Raw genomic sequence first — 20,982 nt, 5'->3', positions numbered from 1 at the left:
GGTTTGGCTCAGTGGATAGAGCGTCGGCCTGCGGACTGAAAGGTCCCAGGTTCGATTCCGGTCAAGGGCATGTACCTGGGTTGCGGGCACATCCCCCAGTAGATGTGCAGGAGGCAGCTGATCGATGTTTCTCTCTCATCGAGGTTTCTGACTCTCTATCTCTCTCCCTTCCTCTCTGTAAAAAATCAATAAAATATATTTAAAAAAAAGAAAAACAAAAAACATAAGAAAAATAACAGAAGAACAAAGTGTTGAAGCAAGAGCTGTTCTGTCAAGGGGCAGAAGCCTGAATGGCAGCTAGGGAACCTCAGGTGCAGGGAGAAAACAAGTTGACTTAGGACCTAAAGGGTATGTGGTATGGAACAAGATAGTCAAATGGAAAACTTTACATGGGGGCCAACAACAGGAAGAAAGGCTTAATCACAATCCAAAGGTTTGGTGACATGTTTTGCCACACCTCTCAAGAATTACTAGAACAGCCCCCAAATGAACAGAGTATCAAGCAACTTATTTGAAACTGGTTAGCTGCTCGTTAGACAGAAAAGATCAGTGGTGCAGAATAATGACGGCCCCACTATTATCATTTGAGGTGCATCACTGAGCTTTGATCTTTTTCTTTGGAGAAGAAACTTTGAATCTTTTTAAAATTTTTATTTTATTTTTGTTTTTTGTTAATCCTCACCCGAGGACACTTTTCCATTGATTTTTAGAGAGTGGGAGGGAGGGGAAGAGACAAAGAGAGAAACGAAGTGAGAGAGAAACATTGATTTGATTGCCTCCCCTATGCGGCCGCTGGGGATCAGCCTGCAACTGAGGTACGTGCCCTTGACTGGATTCGAACCTGGGACCTTTCAGTCCACAGGCTGAAGCTCTATCCACTAAGCCAAACTGGCTAAGGCTGAATCTTTTTTTTTTTTTTAAGCTCATTCAACATCTTTATTTATTTTTTTTAATTTTTTTTATTGCTTAAAGCATTACAAAGGGTATTACATATGTGTCCTTTTTTTCCCCGCCCTTGACAATACCCCGGCTTCCCCTACCCCCCAGTGTCTTATGTCCATTGGTTATGCTCATAAGGCTGAATCTTTTGTTAAAAAGTGTTTTTATTGATTTTTAGAGAGGGAAAGTGAGAGATAGAAATAGCAATGAGAGAGAAACATCAACATCAATTGGCCACCTCTTGCATGCCCCCTAGGGATCGAGCCTAAAACCCCTGCATGTGCCCTGAAAGGGAATTGACCTGGTGACCTCTTGGTGCATTGGTTGACGCTCAACCACTGAGCAACACTGGCTGGGCAATTTTGAATTTTTTATAATCACTAAGTATTACAAGCTGAGTTGCAATAGAGTCATTAATGGCATCATCCATATGCTTGGGGAAGAAGAGTAGAAGGGATCCCCCATGTTCTAACAGGATGCTATAGAGTAGGAACTATACCATCAAATCTTATACACCCCCTGACACTTCAAATGAAAAAACTCCCAATAAAAACAACTCCCAATGAAAAAATTTCTAAGCCAGTGTGGTTCCATTCAGGAGAAATATGATTTATGCTAAGACCCAAAACATACACACTCTCTTAAGTCGTTCATTCCACAAACATTTACTAGGTACTTAGTATGGTTATGCAAGAATAAACACATAGATCTGGTCATTAAACTCAAGGAAGTTAGAAGATAATGAATACATAATTATGGTAGAGAATGATAAGAGTTAGGGTTAAAGTATGGGCAAAGAGCTTTGGGAACATAACTGAGCGAATAATTTAACTGTGAAAATTTTTCTCTTACTTGCTTTATAAGTTAGATTGCTTAAAGGCTGTTTTCTAATGGGGGTAATCACAGCTTAAGTAAAACACTGAAACCCTGACTCTTTTATTAAATTAAATAACTGGTCTGAAAAGAATCTTCCTAATCTGGGTTCAAATGCTCCAGGAATGAGTATCAGTTACATTAGTTCCCTTCAGCACAAATTATGTCAGCATATACCTTGTCCTAGGCAAGAATCCCACCATTCACTCAAAGTTCTATCATTCCTATCTTCAGATAAAACTTATTTACCAACTGCTTTAATGATTCTCAGAATGGCTCTCTCTCTAATCACGGCCATAACCTTAATACAAGCCACCATGCCCTCTTTACTGGGCACTGTGCTGCTGTTTTCACACTGCACTCCACTCTAAGGTCAATATGCCTACGAAGATGTTTGTTTATTTTTGTTACTCCTCACCCGAGAATTTTTCATAGATTTTTATTTTATTATTTATTTTAAAAAATCGTTACCTGAGGATATTTTTCCATTGATTTTTAGAGAGAGTAGAAGAGGGAAAGACAGAGAAATAGCGATGTGAGAGAAACACATCCATTGGCTGCCTCCTGCATGAGCCCTGGAAGGGAAGAAGCCTGCAACCAAGGTACATGCCCTTGACCGGAATGGAACCCAGGACCCTGCAGTCCGATGCTCTAACCACTGAACAACTGGCTAGGGCAAGATATATCTTTATTACTGTTACTCAACAAAACAGGTGTCAGGTGTAAATGCCTCAATCCAGCTCCAAAGCCTTTGGTGATATGGTCCCTCCCCTTGTTAAGCTAGATCCAATCAGACCCAGGCTTCTTTCAGTTCCCCAAAAAGAATGCCAACCCCTGCCTCTGACATTTCTAATGAAGCTCCTTTCCCATCCTTTTCTCCATTGTCATGCCACTTAATTCTACACATTCGTCTAGACCAGTGGTTCTCAACCTTCCTAATGCCACGACCCTTTAATACAGTTCCTCATGTTGTGGTGACCCCCAACCATAAAATTATTTTCGTTCTACTTCATAAACTGTAATTTTGCTACTGTTATGAATCGTCATGTAAATATCTGATATGCAGGATGTATTTTCATTGTTACATATTGAACATAATTAAAGCATAGTGATTAATCACAAAAACAATATGTAATTACATGTGTTTTCTGATGGTCTTAGGCGACCCGTGAAAGGGTCGTTCTACCCCCAAAGGGGTCTCGACCCACAGGTTGAGAACCATTGGTCTAGACGTAATCAATGCCCATGTTTTTAACTTACTACTAACTCCTAGGCACAGCTATTTTCTGAAAAATTCTCTAATCTATAACACACCATTTTGCATGTACTATGGTGCCAAGTGCTGTTCTAAATAAGATAACTCAACAACCCCAAGAAACAGGTACTATTATTTCCCATACTTTACTGAAGGGTAAATTAAGTGACATAGAAAACTCAAGTCATTTCTCCAAGGTCACATAACAAGGCAGTGGAAGAACCAGGTTACAAAATCAGAGACAGAAGGTAGAATGGTGGTACCAGGGTCTGGAGGAAAAGAAAATGAGCAGTTCTTGCTTAATAGGTACCAAGCTGCAATTTTACAAGATAAAAAGAATTCTACAGATGGATGATGCTGTTGGTAGTACATTATGAATACATTAGAGGCCCAGTGCACAAATTCGTGCACCAGTGGGGTCCCTTGGCCTGGCCTGTGGAATGGGGCTGAAACCGGCTCTCCAACATATCTGAAGGGGTCCCAGATTGCAAGAGGGCGCAGGCCAGGCTGAGGGACCCCACCGGTGCATGATCGGGGAGGAACACGGGTGGTTGCTCAGCTTGGAGGGCTCCAGGGCATGTCCAGCCCAGTCACCATCGTCTCACTCAGTCACGATATCACTCAGTCACAATCGGCCGGACCCCAGCAGCAAGCTAGCCTACCAGTCAACTATCTACCCCTTGTGGTCAGTGCATGTCATAGCAAGCAGTTGAACGGCCTTTGCATATCATTAGCATATTACACTTTGATTGGTTGAACGACAATCAGACACTTAGCATATTAGGCTTCTATTACATAGGATTTAATACCATTAAAAACTGTACATTTAAAAATGGTTAAGATGGCCTGGCCGGCATGGCTCGGTGGTTGAGATTGGACCTATGAACTAGGTCACCCTTGGATGCCCAGTCAGGGCACATGCACGGGTTTCAGGCTAGATCCCCAAGCAGGAGGCAGCTTATCAATGATTCTCGCTCATCACTGATGTTTCTCTCTCCCTCCCTCTCCCTTCCTCTCTGAAATCAATAAAAAAAAATACTTTAAAATGGTTAAGTGGTAAATTTTATATTTGTGTATTTTACCACAATAAAAAAAAAATTAGAAAAAATAATTTAAAAATGAGTAGATGAGAGGACATTAAGAGTTTAATGCTGCCCTAGCCAGTATGACTCAGTGGATAGAGCTTCAGCCTGGGACTGAAGGGTCCTGGTTTTGATTCCGATCAAGGGCACACGCCCGGGTTTCAGGTTCGGTCCTCAGTGTGCGGCATGCAGGAGGCAGCTGATCAATGATTCTCGCTCATCACTGATGTTTCTCTCTCTCCCTTCCTCTCTGAAATCAATTTAAAAAAAAAGTTACTCTATGAGTGTCTTATAAAAGTTAACATGCAGTTTGGGTTTCCAAAAAAACAAACTACATATGGAGATATGAAAAAGAACACATAATGAGACAAAAAATTAAATCCACAAAAAAAGTTTTATTCCTCGCTCAGCTAACAATAATCCTTTGAATATTTAATCTTTCTCCTTTCTCATGAAAAGGGGCTAAGGGAATAACAAATATCTATGCTTTAAAATCCAGGCCAACAGGTCATACCTGATATCCACTCTAAGTTTAGGGTAATACTGAGACACATATTTTCTGATGAGACTGTAGGAAGCTTCTTTAGGTTCACAAAGGCGAGTAAAGGCCAGTGGGAGGATATCCTCCAATTTTACTTGTGGTTCTGGATCCACTGCAGAGCTCCTGTTCTGAAATATAATATCAAAAATTATCATTACAGAATGTAGAGCTTTTGATACAAATGCTTCTATATTCAACTCAAAGGCTTTTTCTAAGTTGGCTGCCAAATCAACCAACCAATTCAAAATTATCATTCTTTTCACATTCAAAGAAATCATATCACAGTGCTGTAATTTTACTTGTGTGGCAATGTAAGATTCAAATTTCAGATTGAGCGAGTTAAAAATACATATAAAAATAAAAACCGGGCCTGGCCTGTGTTTCTCAGTGGTTGAGGGTTGGCCTATGAACCAGGTGGTCATGGTTTGATTCCTTGGTTTGACTCCCTGTCGGGGCACAGCCTGGGTTGTGGGCTTGATCCCCAGTAGGGGGCCTGCAGGAGGCAGACGATCAATGATTCTCTCTCAACATTAATGTTTCTCTCTCTCTCCCTTTCTCTCTGAAATCAATAAAAATGTATTAAAAATAAATTAAAAAAAGAATTCCAGACTTTATTGAAAGGCCTTAATTCATTAACAAACAATGAAAAAGTATCATAGAGCACCAAAAAGCACTGCACAGTTCATTTTGAAAGTGCTTGCCAGTTTTATGAAAAAAGTACAAAAATTTTCAGAGTTGTGAAAATAAAGATGTAGAGGAATATTCATTATTTCAACTAACATAGAGGAAATACTGGATAGTTACCCCCCTCCCCCCAGAACTCAGTTATTTATTTAATATATTTTATTGATTTTTTACAGACAGGAAGGGAGAGGGATATAGAGTTAGAAACATCAATGAGAGAGAAACATCGATCAGCTGCCTCCTGCACACCCCCTACTGGGGATGTGCCTGCAACCAAGGTACATGCCCTTGACTGGAATAGAACCCGGGACCCTTCAGTCCACAGGCCGATGCTCCATCCACTGAGCCAAACCAGCCAGGGCATGGATAGTTATTTCACTTTATTACTGAATACTTTCCATAAATGAAATTATGTATCTTGGAGAGGAGGAAAGAGAAGAAAAACTGGCTCTGAGAATAGTTTTGGGATATAATAATGAGTAGAAATATGCTTGTTTGCCTCTTGTAGTTTATTTATTTTTTAGGGTGTTTTTTTTTGGGGGGGGGGTGTTTTTTTGTGTGCCTCTTGTAGTTTATATTTCACAAAAAGTAGGATAATTTCATACAGCTTCCCATAACTTAACAGGGCAGTTAAGTCCAGACTCTGGGGTTGGAGTGCTTGGATTTGCACACTGTCTATTCTGTTCACTAGGTGGGCAAGAATGAGTAAATTACTTGTAACCTTTCTAGGACTTAATAAAAGGGCAAACGTGGCACAGGGCACGGCACAAAGTTGCTATTTTGAGTAGTAGTAACAGTATCAACGTGTACAATCAAACTATGGTATAGACTTCTTACCTTTCTGTTTCTGGATTTTTGAGGGGTTTTTCTTGATTTCTGGACCACAACAAAACTCCCAGAAGCACCCTTCCCTTTTACCTAAAGTAAATTAAATTTAATTGTAATAACCAACATTTTTATTTTAAATTATTCTAGTATTCACATTTATAACTTTATATCAGATTAATAAGCAAATTACAGGGAACAGTAATACAAGAACTAATGTAAAATGCTGTTCAACTTGTCAGAGAGAAGCAAACAAACAATGGATTAGTCAAAAGACGGGACTGAATCCTATTTATGGTACTATCTAGCTATTCAATATTGAACAACCCTGTAAACCCTCAGCTTTCGTTTCCTCATCTACAAATTTGGGGAAGAATGCTATTGTGATACCAGATTGTCTATTATAAAATTCCCCAGTCCAAAAAAAAAAAAAAGTCCCATGGAAAGAAGGGACAATCTGCTGGGGAAAATGAAAAATCTTCTGTCTTGAAAGGGCGATTGCTACTTGGCAAAAGTTTACAGCCTACTTCATCTCAGGCCATAATGCCTCCCAGTTTGCCCACTATAGATTTTTCCTATATATGGGAAAGGTTACGTAAGTCATACCACATATTTCCTTTCCATAGTTTACAAAGCACTTTCATAGAACTTTAAAGTTGATTTACATTAACCTGAGTCCTCCACACTTTAGCTTTACCCACACTGCTATGAACATAGCAATCTAGCTGCAATGTTTCCAGCTTATAAACATCAAGCAGAGGGTCAGGCTACGAGGCAAGAATAGGTTACAAACCATTATTTTCATAAAGAAAAACACAAAGCCAGCTCACAAACTGTGCTAACATACACTGTGATATAGGACAGGTCTTTGGTTCTGATTATATTGGTTAGATAATATCTTTTGATTGATGATTATTTTAAAGACCCATTTACATATCAGTTTGACATTTTGAGAAAGCTAGAATGTAAGCTCCACACAGCAGAAATCTGTTTTCCTCCCTGATGGGTCCCACAAGCACCTGGCACACAGGAGACACCTATATATTCTGGTGGAATTAAGTACTGGTTGAAAGTTCCCAAAGAGTTTAAATGCCTGAGTGGCACAGAATTCTATATTAATCAATCTAGGCCAGCCGTGGGCAAACTACGGCCCGCGGGCCGGATCCGGCCTGTTTGAAATGAATAAAACTAAAAAAAAAAAAAAAGACCGTACCCTTTTATGTAATGATGTTTACTTTGAATTTATATTAGTTCACACAAACACTCCATCCATGCTTTTGTTCCGGCCCTCCGGTCCAGTTTAAGAACCCATTGTGGCCCTCGAGTCAAAAAGTTTGCCCACCCCTGATCTAGGCAGAAAGATAAAAAGGCAAGAGGACTCTGGGAATGCAGTGAACTGGGTCCTTAAATAACCACCTTCGCCACTCCCATGGGACCTCGGTAGTTATTTCATCCCTCTGAAGAAAGTGTAAAGTCCATTCTCGCTTTATATTTGCATGATTCTAAGCAACGTTTTGGTGTACTATGCAAATTATCACAGATTTATGCTTCAAATCAATATTAGTTTAGCAAGGCTTTAAAACTAACAAATCCAAGACAAAAGCAATTATCATTTTGCTGCTGTAATAAAAGGATTCCTTAACCTTGCTTCTCATCTACAGCACAAAGCCTCCAAAGAAAATCCAATTAAATGTACAAGCAGCTAGAAAATAATTACACTATCCAATTGCTTCTGCTGTCTAGACTAGTTATAAAAGGTAACTGGCAGTGATTTGGAAACCTAGTCTCAGATAGTAAAACTAGGTTAAGCTTAAGCATTTCATCAAGTTAACTTATTTTTAACAAAAAAGTTATAAAAAGCCTAAATGTTACTAACTATGGACTTATATGTTGGAATGATCTTATTACCAACAACTGTGTAATACCTGTTTGATGACACCTCTATTTAATTCTCTTTTCAGTGCTTGTTTAAGGAGGTAGCCCCTTCTCTCCAACTCCAGAGAAGGGTACTTATGGATGATATATTTTCGAATAGCAACAACTGATGCACCACTCTTCTGGAAGCATGCCTAGAAAACAATTTACCAAACCATACACATTACTTTCAACTCACTGCTTTTCTTTAAACAGAGAAGCTTACACAGGTTTTCAAAATAAATTATTTTGGAAATGAACTTAATAATGGATGAAAAAAATGGCAAGAACGAATGAACAGTATCTCAGGTAAGTTCAGTTCATCACGGCTGTGGAGAAATGAAGAATTAAAATATTTCTGCAACAACATTTTAAAATTAAATTGTTCAAAATACCAGAGAAGATACAACACGTGAACAATATTTTGTGTTAATGAAGAACCTCATTCCATTTTAATTCTATTTTATATTTAGAAGACAATCATTAGCATTAAAACAAGGAAAGCAGAACATTGGATCACAGACCTCGCCTATTTTATGGAATAAGTTTTGGCACACCAGATCAGTATTTCTCTGCAAGCTTTGTGTGAGTGTCGGCAGAGAACCTAAGTGAAGATAATCTGAATAAATGGCATAAAACTGGATTTATAGGTGGCAAAGCTTAAGGGGCATTTTAGATAACAACAGGGCATTAAATTGCAATTTAACGTGCCCTCTTCCATTTCCATTCTATGTATCTATATTTCATTTGACTAATGCCCATGGAAGACTTAAGCAGGTCATTGTGTCACTTAAGGCAGCAAATATTTTCAAATGCTTTACATTTTGAAGCACACTTAAATAGCACCTGTTATTTCTCTCATGGGCTAGTCTAACAATTTTGTGTTGCCATTGTCTATAAACTAAATGTAGCGCATACTCATTCTCATTGGGTAAAGACTTGGTTGAGTGTTATCTTACACATTTTGACAATAAAGGAAAACAACTCAGACAAGAAAAGATTGTGCAACACAAAAGAAATTCTGTTAATATGAGTCCACTTCAAGTTAATGTCTCTGACCTATTACAACCTATTGTAGACTCCTGATCTTATTAAAAAACAAAGGAAAGAAAATAGGCCAAAAAAGAACTCTTTCATGTTAAAACAATCCCTTGCTTCTCCAAACTGACAATGAGATGGAAGTAGACATCAGGAATCTTGTTTGATCCAGAAAATATTACCAGTGGTCTAAAACCATGATTTATTACACTGCATGGAATATGCATACTCATATTCAAACTATTCTTTAGGTCTAATTATACTGTTTTAATATTTTAAAATTTCAGACCCTTCCCTGTCCTCACTGTAATTCTATTCTACTCCTCCAATCCTAGGCTGAGAGGTCTTGAAGGGAAATCCTTGAAGAAAGGCAACATAAAGAAAAGAGATCTCTATAGTGAAGCTATCTAAAATAAGAAAGTTTTCTTACTGAGTTGAGAGCACTCTTGAAAGAGTACAGGGAGAGGTCTGAAAACAAAGCCTTTTCCAGTTTGTGTCAGTGCAGTCTTCTCAAATTCTGAGAATGACCTCCAGGTTGCTCTTTCCTATAAACACCACCCTTAGTTAAACTGATCTCTATCTCTCCCCCCATTTCTAGCTCAGCTCTAAGGACAAGGTACCTAAAATGAAGAAGTCTATGGCTCATATAAAACAAAGCAAAATTAACTAGAAAAGTTTACACAAAAAAATGGCAAGGTCAGGTTAAAAGATAACCTTAAAAATTAAAATAAGGGCCCTGACCGGTTTGGCTCAGTGGATAGAGCGTCAGCCTGCGGACTCAAGGGTCCCGGGTTTGATTCCAGTCAAGGGCATGTACCTTGGTTGCAGGCACAGCCCCAGTGGGGGGTATGCAGGAGGCAGCTGATCGATGTTTCTCTCTCATCGATGTTTCTAACTCTCTATCCCTCTCCCTTCCTGTCTGTAAAAAATCAATAAAATATATTTTAAAAAAAAATTAAAATAAGGCCCTAGCTGGTTTAGCTCAGTGGATAGAGCGTCGGACTGCGGACTGAAGGGTCCCAGGTTCGATTCCAGTCAAGGGCACATGCCCGGGTTGCGGGCTCGATCCCCAGTTGGGGGCGTGCAAAAGGCAGCCAATCAATGATTCTCTCTCATCATTGATGTTTCTATCTCTCTCTCCCTCTCCCTTCCTCTCTGAAATAAAAAAAAAAAAAAATTAAAATAAGGCCCAGCTGGCGTGGCTCAGTGGTTCAGCATCGACCTAGGAACCAAGAGGTCACGGTTCAATTCTTGGTCAGGGCACATGCCCGGGTTGCAGGCTCGATCCCCAGTGTGGGGCGTGCAGAAGGCAGCTGATCAATGATTCTCTTTCATCATTGATGTTTCTTTCTATCTCCCTCTCCCTTCCTCTCTGAAATAAAAAAAAAAAAAAATTAAAATAAGGCCCAGCTGGCGTGGCTCAGGGGTTCAGCATCGACCTAGGAACCAAGAGGTCACGGTTCAATTCTTGGTCAGGGCACATGCCCGGGTTGCAGGCTCGATCCCCAGTGTGGGGCGTGCAGAAGGCAGCTGATCAATGATTCTCTTTCATCATTGATGTTTCTTTCTATCTCCCTCTCCCTTCCTCTCTCTCTGAAATCAAGAGAAAAAAAAATATTTTTTCTTTTTTTATATATTGATTTTTTTACAGAGAGGAAGGGAGAGGGATAGAGAGTCAGAAACATCGATGGGAGAGAAACATCGATCAACTGCCTCCTGCACACCCCCCACTGGGGATGTGCCCGCAACCAAGGCACAGGCCCTTGACCAGAATCGAACCTGGGACCCCTCAGTCCGCAGGCTGACGCTCTATCCACTGAGCCAAACCGGTCAGAGCAAGAAAAATATATTTTTAAAAATTTAAAATAAAACCGTATCTGATGATCACATAAGCTAATTAAAGTCAATGGATTACAGCATTTTGCAAGTATTTTGGAATGGTTAGGTGATGAGGCAAAGTAGTAAGAGAATTTCTTATAACTCAGGTTTGAAAGATAACCACTAGACACTCATCTTTGAAAATGGAATTAAGGATAGATGGTATATTTTTTTAAGATCGAAGTTCTCAACATTATTCAGTTACCCTGAACCACCATTAGATTTCATAAGGGCAAGGGCCCTGTTTTGTCCTATCTATACTATATCATTTGTAGAGTTGCCTGACACAGAGAAATTAGCCCTTAAATATTTGTTGAATGAATTAACACGTTAAGCCTTCAAATAAAACAATACTCAATCAGTAAACTGTGTTAAAAAAAAAAATCTAAAGATGTTTAAAATAACTTGCTATGGGAAATCTGAATTTAAAAAAAATAAACAAGTGCTCATCAAATATAATTACATTATAAGAAACAAACTTCGCCCTGACTGGTTTGGCTCAGTGGATAAAGCGTCAGCCTGTGGACTAAAGGGTCCCAGGTTCGATTCCAGTCAAGGGCATGTACCTTGGTTGCAGGCACATCCCCAGGAGGGGGTGTGCAGGAGGCAGCTGATCGATGTTTCTCTCTCATCGATATTTCTAACTCTCTATCCCTCTCCCTTCCTCTCTGTAGAAAATCAATAAAATATATTTAAAAAAAAAAGAAACAAACTTCAAAATGGTTTCCTTCTATTCTCTTTTAGGAAGCAGAGCAACATTTCTGATGTCTGGACGGACAGGAGTATACCATTCCCAAACAAGCAAAAGAAGAACAGAATAAACCTACAATAAATTTCTGGAAGTAAAAACTTGCCTTAATGGCCTCAGTTAGGATTGCATCCATCTTGGGACGTGGGGAGGAGGCCATCGGTGTTTGTCTCTGGGCCCTCGCGAGCTGGCTGGCAGAAAGAGTAGCCCAGGAAGGTATTGTTTTTTTCACTTTCTTCTCCTTTTCTTTAGACTGATCTTTCTCTCTTTAAAATAAAGAATTGTTATTGTGCAAAATAAACTTTCCAGAAAGGGGCATAAAGTCAGAAAGAGAAAAAGAAGGAGGAAGGATAAAAATTAATGCTTTAATTTACTTCCACACTAAGGTGACACGTATTTTAACAAAATTTTACTAAATAAAACATTAAAAAAAAAAGTAGGGTGCTGCCCTGGCTGGTGTTGCTAAGTGGTGTTGCTCTCCTTTCCACATCCTCTAAAAATTAATGGGAAAATATCCTTGGGTGAGGATTAACAACAAAAAATTCTAGATTTTATGTATACCCATGTAACTGGGATAAAGGATTCCCTGAGGATTACATCTAAAAGGTATAGTTATTACTAAATTATCTTTTTTTTTTTTTTTAACTGATTTTAGACAGGAAGGGAGAGAGAAACAACATTGAGAACAAAACATTGATCAGCTGCCTCCTACACGTCTCCTACTGGGGATCAAGCCTGCAACCTGGGCCATGTGCCCCGACCCAGAATAAAACCAGCAACCTTTTGGGGCACGTGATGACACCAATCCAACTGATTTTTTTGTTATTAATCCTCACCCAAGGATATTTTTTTGCCATTGATTTTTTGGAAAGAGTGGAAGGGAGGAAGGGAATAGGGGAGAGAGGAAGGGAGAGAAACATTGATATGACAGAGACACATCAATTGGTTTCCTCCCAACCGGGCCAGGGATGGAACCTGCATCTACCAGGAATTAAACCTGGAACCCTTTGATGCAATGGCCGATACCTCTAACCACTGAGGACATGGGCCAGGGCAAGGTCAGATTTTTATAATAACGTTTCATTTGAAATTATGTCAATGCTTAAAATATCAGACACTCCCACAATGAATTATAAGCACAAAAACACATTCCAAAGCCAAAAGGAAGGAATTTTGGATTATCTCCAGGGGTCATCAAACTACGGCCCGCGGGCCACACGCAAATACAAATATTGTATTTGTTCCCGTTTTGTTTTTTTACTTCAAAATAAGATATGTGCAGTGTGCATAGGAATTTGTTCATAGTTTTTTAAACTATACTCTGGCCCTCCAAAGGTCTGAGGAACAGTGAACTGGCCTGGCCCCCTGTTTAAAAAGTTTGAGGACCCCAAACCATTGTTTTGACAACCACTACACATTCTAATAGGCCATACATCTACATAATAAACCTATTTCAAATGGTAATTCTAAAACATAAAACAAAAAAGCAAATATCTAGCATAAACCAGTATTATGACACTTTAAAACAATTTTGTCTACAGATCGGCTGGTGTGGCTCAGTGGTTGAGCATCAATCAACCCATGAACCAGGAGGTCGTGGTTCTATTCCCAGTCAGGGTACATCCCAGGTTGCAGGCTCAATCCCCAGTAGGGAGCATGCAGGAGACAGTCGATCGATGATTCTCTCTCATTATTGATGTTTTTATCCCCCTCTCTCTCCCCTATCCTCTCTCAGAAAACAATAAAAACATATTTAAAAACAAACCCCAACAATCTTGTCTACAGTCCTTTTACATACTTTAATTACATATAGCAACAAGGCATAACTCCTTACTCCTTTTTGGTTTCCTCAGAGGACTTGTTTTCTTCCTTCTCTGCATTCTCAGGTTCCCCCTTTGGTTGCTCTGTCTCACTAGATGTAGCAGGTGGAGTTTCATTCTCTTGTTCTTCTACAGTGGAGACAGATTCCTCTGAACTTATGTCTGGTTCTAAAAATCAGGTGAGCAGAATTGCACCAAGTAGACATATTAGAGCTTGACTCAATAAAAGGGTAAAGGTTTATCTTATTAAACATGTAAGACAAATGTCCCAATTAACCAATAGATTTTAAAATGAACAAGTGACTTATGAGTACAGTTTTCTTTCCCTACTGATGTCATTCAAGTTGACTATGCAAGGTGTTTATCCAGACAATTGTGCGAGAAATGGATACAGACCAGGAAATTACACAAGAGAAACTTATTTTACCTCAAATCAAGTATCTACAATATTAATGATGAGACCCAGAATTAAAAGATTAGCCATTTCATAACTTAACAGATAATGTTTAGTAAGGGAATAAGTAACAGAAAATTAACATGTATTTTCTTTTTCTCAAAATATATTTTTACTGATTATAGAGAGGGAGAGATAAAAACATCAACGATAAGAGAGAATTATTGATCAGCTGACTCCTGCTAGTCCCCCACTGGGGAATGAGCCCCCAACCGGGACATGTGCCCTGAACGGGCATTGAACGGTGACTTCCTGGTTCATAGGTTGATGCTCAACTACTGAGCCATGCTGGCTGGGCCATTTTCTTCTTCTTTTTTTTTAAAAACATGTTTTTAGAGAGGAAGGAAGAGGGAGAGACAGAAACATTGATAAAAGAGAATCATTGATCAGCCAACCGCCTTCTGAATGCCCCACACTGGGGATTGAGCCTGCAACCCAGGCATGTGCCCTGACCAGGAATCAAACCATGACCTCCTGGTTCATAGGTTGACGCTCACCCACTGAGCCATGACTTAATGCATGTTAAGGCTACTTTTAACATGTGCTTTCCAAGTAAAATGACTGAGGCAAGAGTAGAAACCTGAGAGGGAATACTGAGGTCTGCAGTTGTTTGTGTCTTTTGTTAGCATGTCTTTGAGCAACTACTATAAAATACAGAGCCCCAAGAAATGGTTAGCAGGGACTTCAAAGAAAAGGACTCAAATCCTGGCTGGTGTGGCTCAGTTGTTTAGGCATCATCTCATACACCTAAACCACCAAAAGGTCACAGGGCACATGTCCAGGTTTTGGCTCAGTCCCTGGTAGGGGGTGTATAAGAGGCAGCCTATTGATGTTCTGCTCTCACATCGATGTTTCTTTTTCTCTTCTCTCTCCCTCTAAAAATAAATTAAAAAAATTTTTTTTTTTAAAGAAAAGGACTCGTACCCTAACCAGTTTGGCTCAGTGGCTAGAGCATCAGCCTGCAGACTGAAGGGTCCCAGGTTCGATTCCGGTCAAGGGCATGTACCTTGGTTGCGGGCACATCCCCAGTGGGGGGTGTGCAGGAGGCAGCTGATCGATGTTTCTCATCCATGTTTCTAACTCTCTATCCCTCTCCCTTCCTCTCTGTAAAAAATCAATAAAATATTAAAAAAAAAAAAAAGGACTCGTGGCAAAAAACAAAAATTTATTTGAAAAGTTTGATCACTTAAATTATACAAATTATTGCATGATGATGAAGGCTTCCTTATGGCCTTCAATATAAATAAGAGAACTTTTTAAAATGCCACTTCCTTCTTATAACCAAATCACATATATACAATTCTAAAGGATTTTCTAGTTTCTCAAATTAAATTTCTAAACCATAAATTTCAGGATGGTCAACTAACATTTGTAAATCTCATCCTGGATTATGCTCTTCAACTAGACTTGCACGTTAATTGAAAATCCTCTGATATATGTTTAGCCAAAATTGAGGGTGTTAAGATAGAAACACCTGGATTCAAGTTCAGTGTTTATAACTTGCCAGCTTAATATCTTAGGCAAGTTCTTTCACATCTCCAAGTCTCAGTAACCTTACTTCGAAGAGTTATGAGGACTAAATAAAATGTTTTAGGGGAAGTCTGTAGACTAGCACTTGTATTATTACATGGGTGATTCCCATCCTCCTTTGGGCTCCTCTGCTCACCAACTTTCTCCAAGGGGTCCCAGATTGCAAGAGGACGCAGGCCAGGCCCAGGGATCCCATTGGTGCACAATCAGGGCCGGGGAGGGCTCCAGGGCGTGTCCGGCCCTCTCACTCAGTCCCGATCAGCTGAATCCCAGCAGCCAATTAACCTACTGGTCAGAGCATCTGCGGCCCCGGTGGTCCTTGCATGTCATAGTGACTGGTCGACTGGTTGACTGACTGCCCCCTGGTGGTCAGTGCATGTCATAGCGAGTGGTTGAGCAGTCTTAGCATATCATTAGCATATTACGCTTTGGTTGGTTGAACGGCCAACCGAACGACCAGACACTTAGCATATTAGGCTCCTATTATGTAATACTAGAGGCCTGGTGCATGAAAATTCATACACTGAAGGGGGGGTTCCTCAGCCCAGCCTGACCCCTCTCACAGTCCGGGAGCCTTCAGGGGCGGGAGGCGATCAGGGGAAGGCGACACCCCCATCACACCTCTGCTGCTGCCACTGCTGGCAGCACAAGCCTTGCCTGGCCCTGGTTACCTGAGCCTTGGGCAGCCACCATCTGAGGCTTGCCTGTGCCTCGTGCCAGCGGGCGCCACCATCTCTGAGGGTGTGGCAGTCGATTAGCATATTCCCTCCTTATTGGCTGTGGGCGCTGCCATCCTTGGGGGTCAATTAGCATATTCCCTCTTTATTAGATAGGATGGTATCTGGTGATACAGGTAAGTGCAAGATGCACTTAATCACGATTACCTTTTACTGCTCCTTTCCCCAATGTTTCAACCTAATTGGCTGTGAGAATAAAAAGAAATCACTATTGCCCTAACCGGTTTGGCTCAGTGGATAGAGCATCGGACTGGGGACTGAAAGGTCCCAGGTTCGATTCCAGTCAAGGGCATGTACCTGGGTTGTGGGCACCTCCCCAGTGGGGAGTGTGCAGGAGGCAGCTGGTCGATGTTTCTCACTCATCAATATTTCTAACTCTCTGTCCCTCTCCATTCCTCTCCGTAAAAAATCAATAAAAATATATTTTTAAAAAATCACTATTAGTCATATGTATATTTATTTATATACTAGAGGCCCAGTGCACAAAATTCATGCACTTGGGGGTGGGGGAGGGTCCTTCAGCCAGGCCCGCACCTTCTCAGTCTGGGAGCCCCGTGATCGATAGCCCCGCCTACCTTCTGCAGCACCGCTGGCCAGGTAGCCTGGGCTTCCCTCTTTGGGGCAATCAATAGCAGGGCTCCACAATCGATTGTTTCAAAGAGGTAGACCCCACCCACCCAGCTGGGGCTCCCAGATGGATTGCCCCTGCAGAGGGAGGCCCTGCCCACCCGCTGGTTGGTGGCCTGAGCCTCCCTCTGCAGGTGATCATGGGGCGATGGCTGGGCCCCCGACCAATTGCATCACACTCACCTTGGCTGGCCTAGAAGCAGTGGGTGTCATAGCATGGTCATTCAGACAGTTTTCCGGTCGATTTGCATATTACGCTTTTATTATTATAGATTTCCTTACTCAAAAGGGATGAAAAGCTAAGAATGGTTTATTGGGTTTTACTGTAGTAATAGAGCTATAAATTTAATTTCACATTCTTTTCTCAAGAATAATTGCTTAATGGTTGATGGCTTAATAAAGGTTCATTCAACAATATTGAGTATGGATTATGTATTAGATATTGTTTCCAACTCATTATACTATTATGTGTACCTCTGTGTAAAATGTAGGATTTATAAATTTTAAAATATAAATCTAATTATTCCCATGTACAAAATAAAAATACTATAATGGGGTAGAGAGATTACTAAACATACAATTTGTGAAGTGACTTACTGGTTCTTTATAAATTCTTGGTTGACCTTTCTAATACGTTATACGTGGAGCCCTCTAGCATATATTCTGAACACTGATGTTACTAGTAACTTAGTGGCTTCATCTAGCTATTAAACAAATATGGATCAAGATGGGCCACCAGGCCCTAGCTGGTTTGGCTCATCTACCTAGTGGGTATAGTGTTGGCCCTCGGACTGAAGGGTCTCAGGTTCAATTCTGGTCAAGGGCACATAACTCGGTTGCAAGTTAAATCCCTGGCCCCAGTTGGGGAGCATGTGGGAGGCAACCAATGTCTCTCTCACATTGATGTTTCCCTCTCTTTGTCTCTCCCCCTTCCTTCCACTCACTCAAAAAATCAATGGGAGTCCTAGCTGGTTTGGCTCAGTGGATAGAGCGTTGGCCTGCGGATTAAAGGGTCCCGGGTTCAATTCCAGTCAAGGGCACATGCCCAGGTTGTGGGCTCGATCCCCAGTGGGGAGCGTGCAGGAGGCGGCCGATCAATGATTCTCACTCATCATTGATGTTTCTATCTCTCCCTCTCCCTTCCTCTCTGAAATCAATAAAAGTATATTAAAAAAAAAATCAATGGGAAAAATATCCTTGGGTGAGGATTAACAAAAAAACCAAAAAGATGGGCCACCAAGGGGCTTATCTCAGTGCTAGACAACATAACTCATCTTCAACTCACCAGCACTTATTTTTTTTTTTTTTTAAATATATTTTATTGATTTTTCACAGAGAGGAAGGGAGAGAGACAGAGAGCCAGAAACATCGATGAGAGAGAAACATCGACCAGCTGCCTCCTGCACACCTCCCACCGGGGATGTGCTCGCAACCCAGGTACATGCCCTTGACCGGAACCGAACCCGGGACCCCCCAGTCCGCAGGCCGACGCTCTATCCACTGAGCCAAACCGGTTTCGGCACCAGCACTTATTTTAATATGCTGATTCCCATGTCACCTAATGCCTTACGCCAGGGTACACAAATTGCTGCTTATAATATTTACCTGAGGATTTTGAGACAAAAGGCTGGCTCAGATTGAAAAGATTATAACCCTGGTGAACCAAGGGATAAAGACAACAAGAACAAGGGTGCATATATTTTTAATTCCTTTTCTATCAGTTCTTGGTTCTAACAGTCATGACAGGGACAGCCCCATGTGTTCATCCTGGAAAACCTGAGATAAAGTGCAAGGGAGAGAGGAGAAAAGGAAAAGGGTAAGGGCCCTGGCTGGGTAACTCAGTTGGTTAGAGCAGCGGTCGCCAACCTTTTGGACTTCATGAACCACCAGTGGTCCGTGGACCACCAGTTGGTGACCACTGGGTTAGAGTGTCATCCTGATTAGCTAAGATTGCAGGTCGATTCCAGGCCAGGGTACATACAAGAATCAACCTATTAATGCATGAATAAGTGGAATGTCAAATTGATGTTTCACATTCTCTCTCCACCCCTCTCTAAAATGAATGAAAAAATTTTTTAAAGGATAAAGAAAAAAAAAAGGGGGAAAGGAGAAGAGGTGGTCAGAGATGCCACAAAGGAAGGAGCAGGTTGATGGCTCTACATTTTTCTCAATTCATTACATTCCCACCTCCGTCTGGCCAATCTACTCTCCACCAATACCAAAGTAATAAACCAGTGTTTTGGTCACCTATTTGCTCCCTTAAGGCTTCCTGGATTCTGGGTGGGTTTTCCACTGTCCATCCTGAAGACCCAAGTCCTCCATTCTTCCAGAATCTTCATTCCCATGACACTGTATGCCCAGAAGCTATTCTCTGACTGTTTCTGTTCTCGCCAACAATTTATCTGTTTTTAATTCCAAGAACATGAGATTTTTCACCTTCCAAAAATCTTTAGAGTTAAGATGAAACCCTTATTTTGCCCATATGGTCTGGACATGACATACCGACAGGTACCACTTCTCTTTTCAATTGTTCCTCCGAAACACTTAGCTATGAAAAAAAATATTAAGTTCAAGGAAATTTACAGGACACTCCAAATTGGAGTTAAAACTTTTGCCTTTTGAAGTTGTTCACTGCTTTATTTTACCTGGCTTTCCTTCTTCCCCCTCAGCAGGCTTGCTTTTGGGAGGAGTTTCCCGGGTAGAATTCACAGTTCGTCGAATCGGCATGGCGCTATCTTCTACCTTCTAAGAAAAGAGACAGCATTAAAAAATTCTTTGTTCCCTCTTTCCCAAGGGGCCTAATTGGGTATCAGAAGATGGTGAATTCTAAGTCTACTCCCAAATCTGATGCAAATTAATTTTAACAAGTTTTTTTGAAGTGAAATATGATTTTAAAGAAGTACTTTTCAAAATACTTTCTTTTAGCAAGAATTTCAAAGGGAAACAACTAATTATACTTGATTGAGAATAAATATAGAAGGTTGGAAGTTTTCTTAGAAATTTGAAGGAAAAGGAGAGATGAAAAGAATTCTGTAGATTTTATTTTTTCAGATTCACAATCCAGATTCCCCAAAGTAGGGGAAGGAACATATACCAAGAAGGACCCAGTAGAGCTTGAAGTCAAGGACTGATCCGAGAGTGAGCTTCAAGAATATGTCAGCCCCTACCTCACCTAACTTGTCCGCGTGGATCAGCTGAGCTCCTACTATAAGTGGGAGTGCCTTAGGATGGACGAGTTCACCTTGAGACATATCAGTCGCCATTTAAAATAATTTCTAGGCCCCAGTACAGGTTACACTCTGAAGCCTCTGCTGTTAACCACAAGGATTTTTTCCTAATGGTTTCAGTATGGTGAAAAGTCAACCTAAAGCACAGAAAAAACCTTGTGTGAAGATTAACAAAAACAAAACTAAACTAAAACGTCTACATTTAATACACATGCAAAGGGAACAAAAATTTATAATACTTAAGAATTAAATGATAGATGATCTGGTCAGTTATTCAGAAAGATAAAATCTCTATCAAAATACAGACTATGTAAAGCAGCGACTAACAAACGCACAAGCCACAGCAGCTGTTGCACCTTCCACATGAACACAGGCGACAAGGACAAGAAAGCTCATAAGGAACCAAGTGCCACCCCATCCTCTACCATCAGGAACTTAGAAAGAATAGAGTAAGATTAAGGAACAGTTTAGTCAAATTTTACTCAAAGATCAGCTAACTAAAGGGGAAAGACTAATCGTTACTGTTCTCAAAAGGGTCAGGAAAATTACCTGTAACCTTAATTCCATCTTCACTAAAGAATACAAGGGGCAAAAAAACTACTGAAGAATGTAACATACTAGAAGTCTCCAGACCCAGAGAAGCAAATTTAGACCATCACCTATAAAAACAGAAATATGCTTCTAAGACTTTGTCATATTTTTAATGTAAGCAAACCTAGCACAGAATATAATTAAATATTCGAAGATAAAATCCATGTCACTAAAATTTACCTGATCATTAACACCATCTGCCCCCGCCAAAAATCTCAT

General features: G+C 40.5%; 1 protein-coding gene across 4 annotated transcripts in view; it reads right to left on the bottom strand.

The window, feature by feature from the left end:
* HP1BP3 (heterochromatin protein 1, binding protein 3) overlaps positions 1 to 20,309 on the bottom strand; it is a 35,562-nt gene extending 15,253 nt beyond the window's left edge. Inside the window, exons 1-7 of one of the 4 annotated variants that reach the window (XM_014534342.1) lie at positions 20,113 to 20,309; positions 19,591 to 19,690; positions 13,612 to 13,765; positions 11,884 to 12,043; positions 8,125 to 8,268; positions 6,212 to 6,292; positions 4,664 to 4,818 (exon numbers count right to left, since the gene is read on the bottom strand). In XM_014534342.1, the coding sequence (XP_014389828.1) occupies positions 4,664 to 4,818; positions 6,212 to 6,292; positions 8,125 to 8,268; positions 11,884 to 12,043; positions 13,612 to 13,765; positions 19,591 to 19,690; positions 20,113 to 20,208 (890 nt within the window). In that variant the 5' untranslated portion in view covers positions 20,209 to 20,309. The remainder of the gene's footprint in view (positions 1 to 4,663; positions 4,819 to 6,211; positions 6,293 to 8,124; positions 8,269 to 11,883; positions 12,044 to 13,611; positions 13,766 to 19,590; positions 19,691 to 20,112) is intronic. The other 3 variants (XM_014534343.1, XM_005859695.2, XM_014534344.1) reach the window with 3 other exon arrangements.
* Positions 20,310 to 20,982: the final 673 nt, after the last annotated feature.

This window comes from Myotis brandtii, unplaced genomic scaffold (genome assembly GCF_000412655.1).
Source record: "Myotis brandtii unplaced genomic scaffold, ASM41265v1 scaffold129, whole genome shotgun sequence".
Taxonomy (NCBI): domain Eukaryota; kingdom Metazoa; phylum Chordata; class Mammalia; order Chiroptera; family Vespertilionidae; genus Myotis; species Myotis brandtii.
Note: the sequence above shows the minus strand (reverse complement) of the source record. Positions and strands in the feature narration are given on the sequence as shown.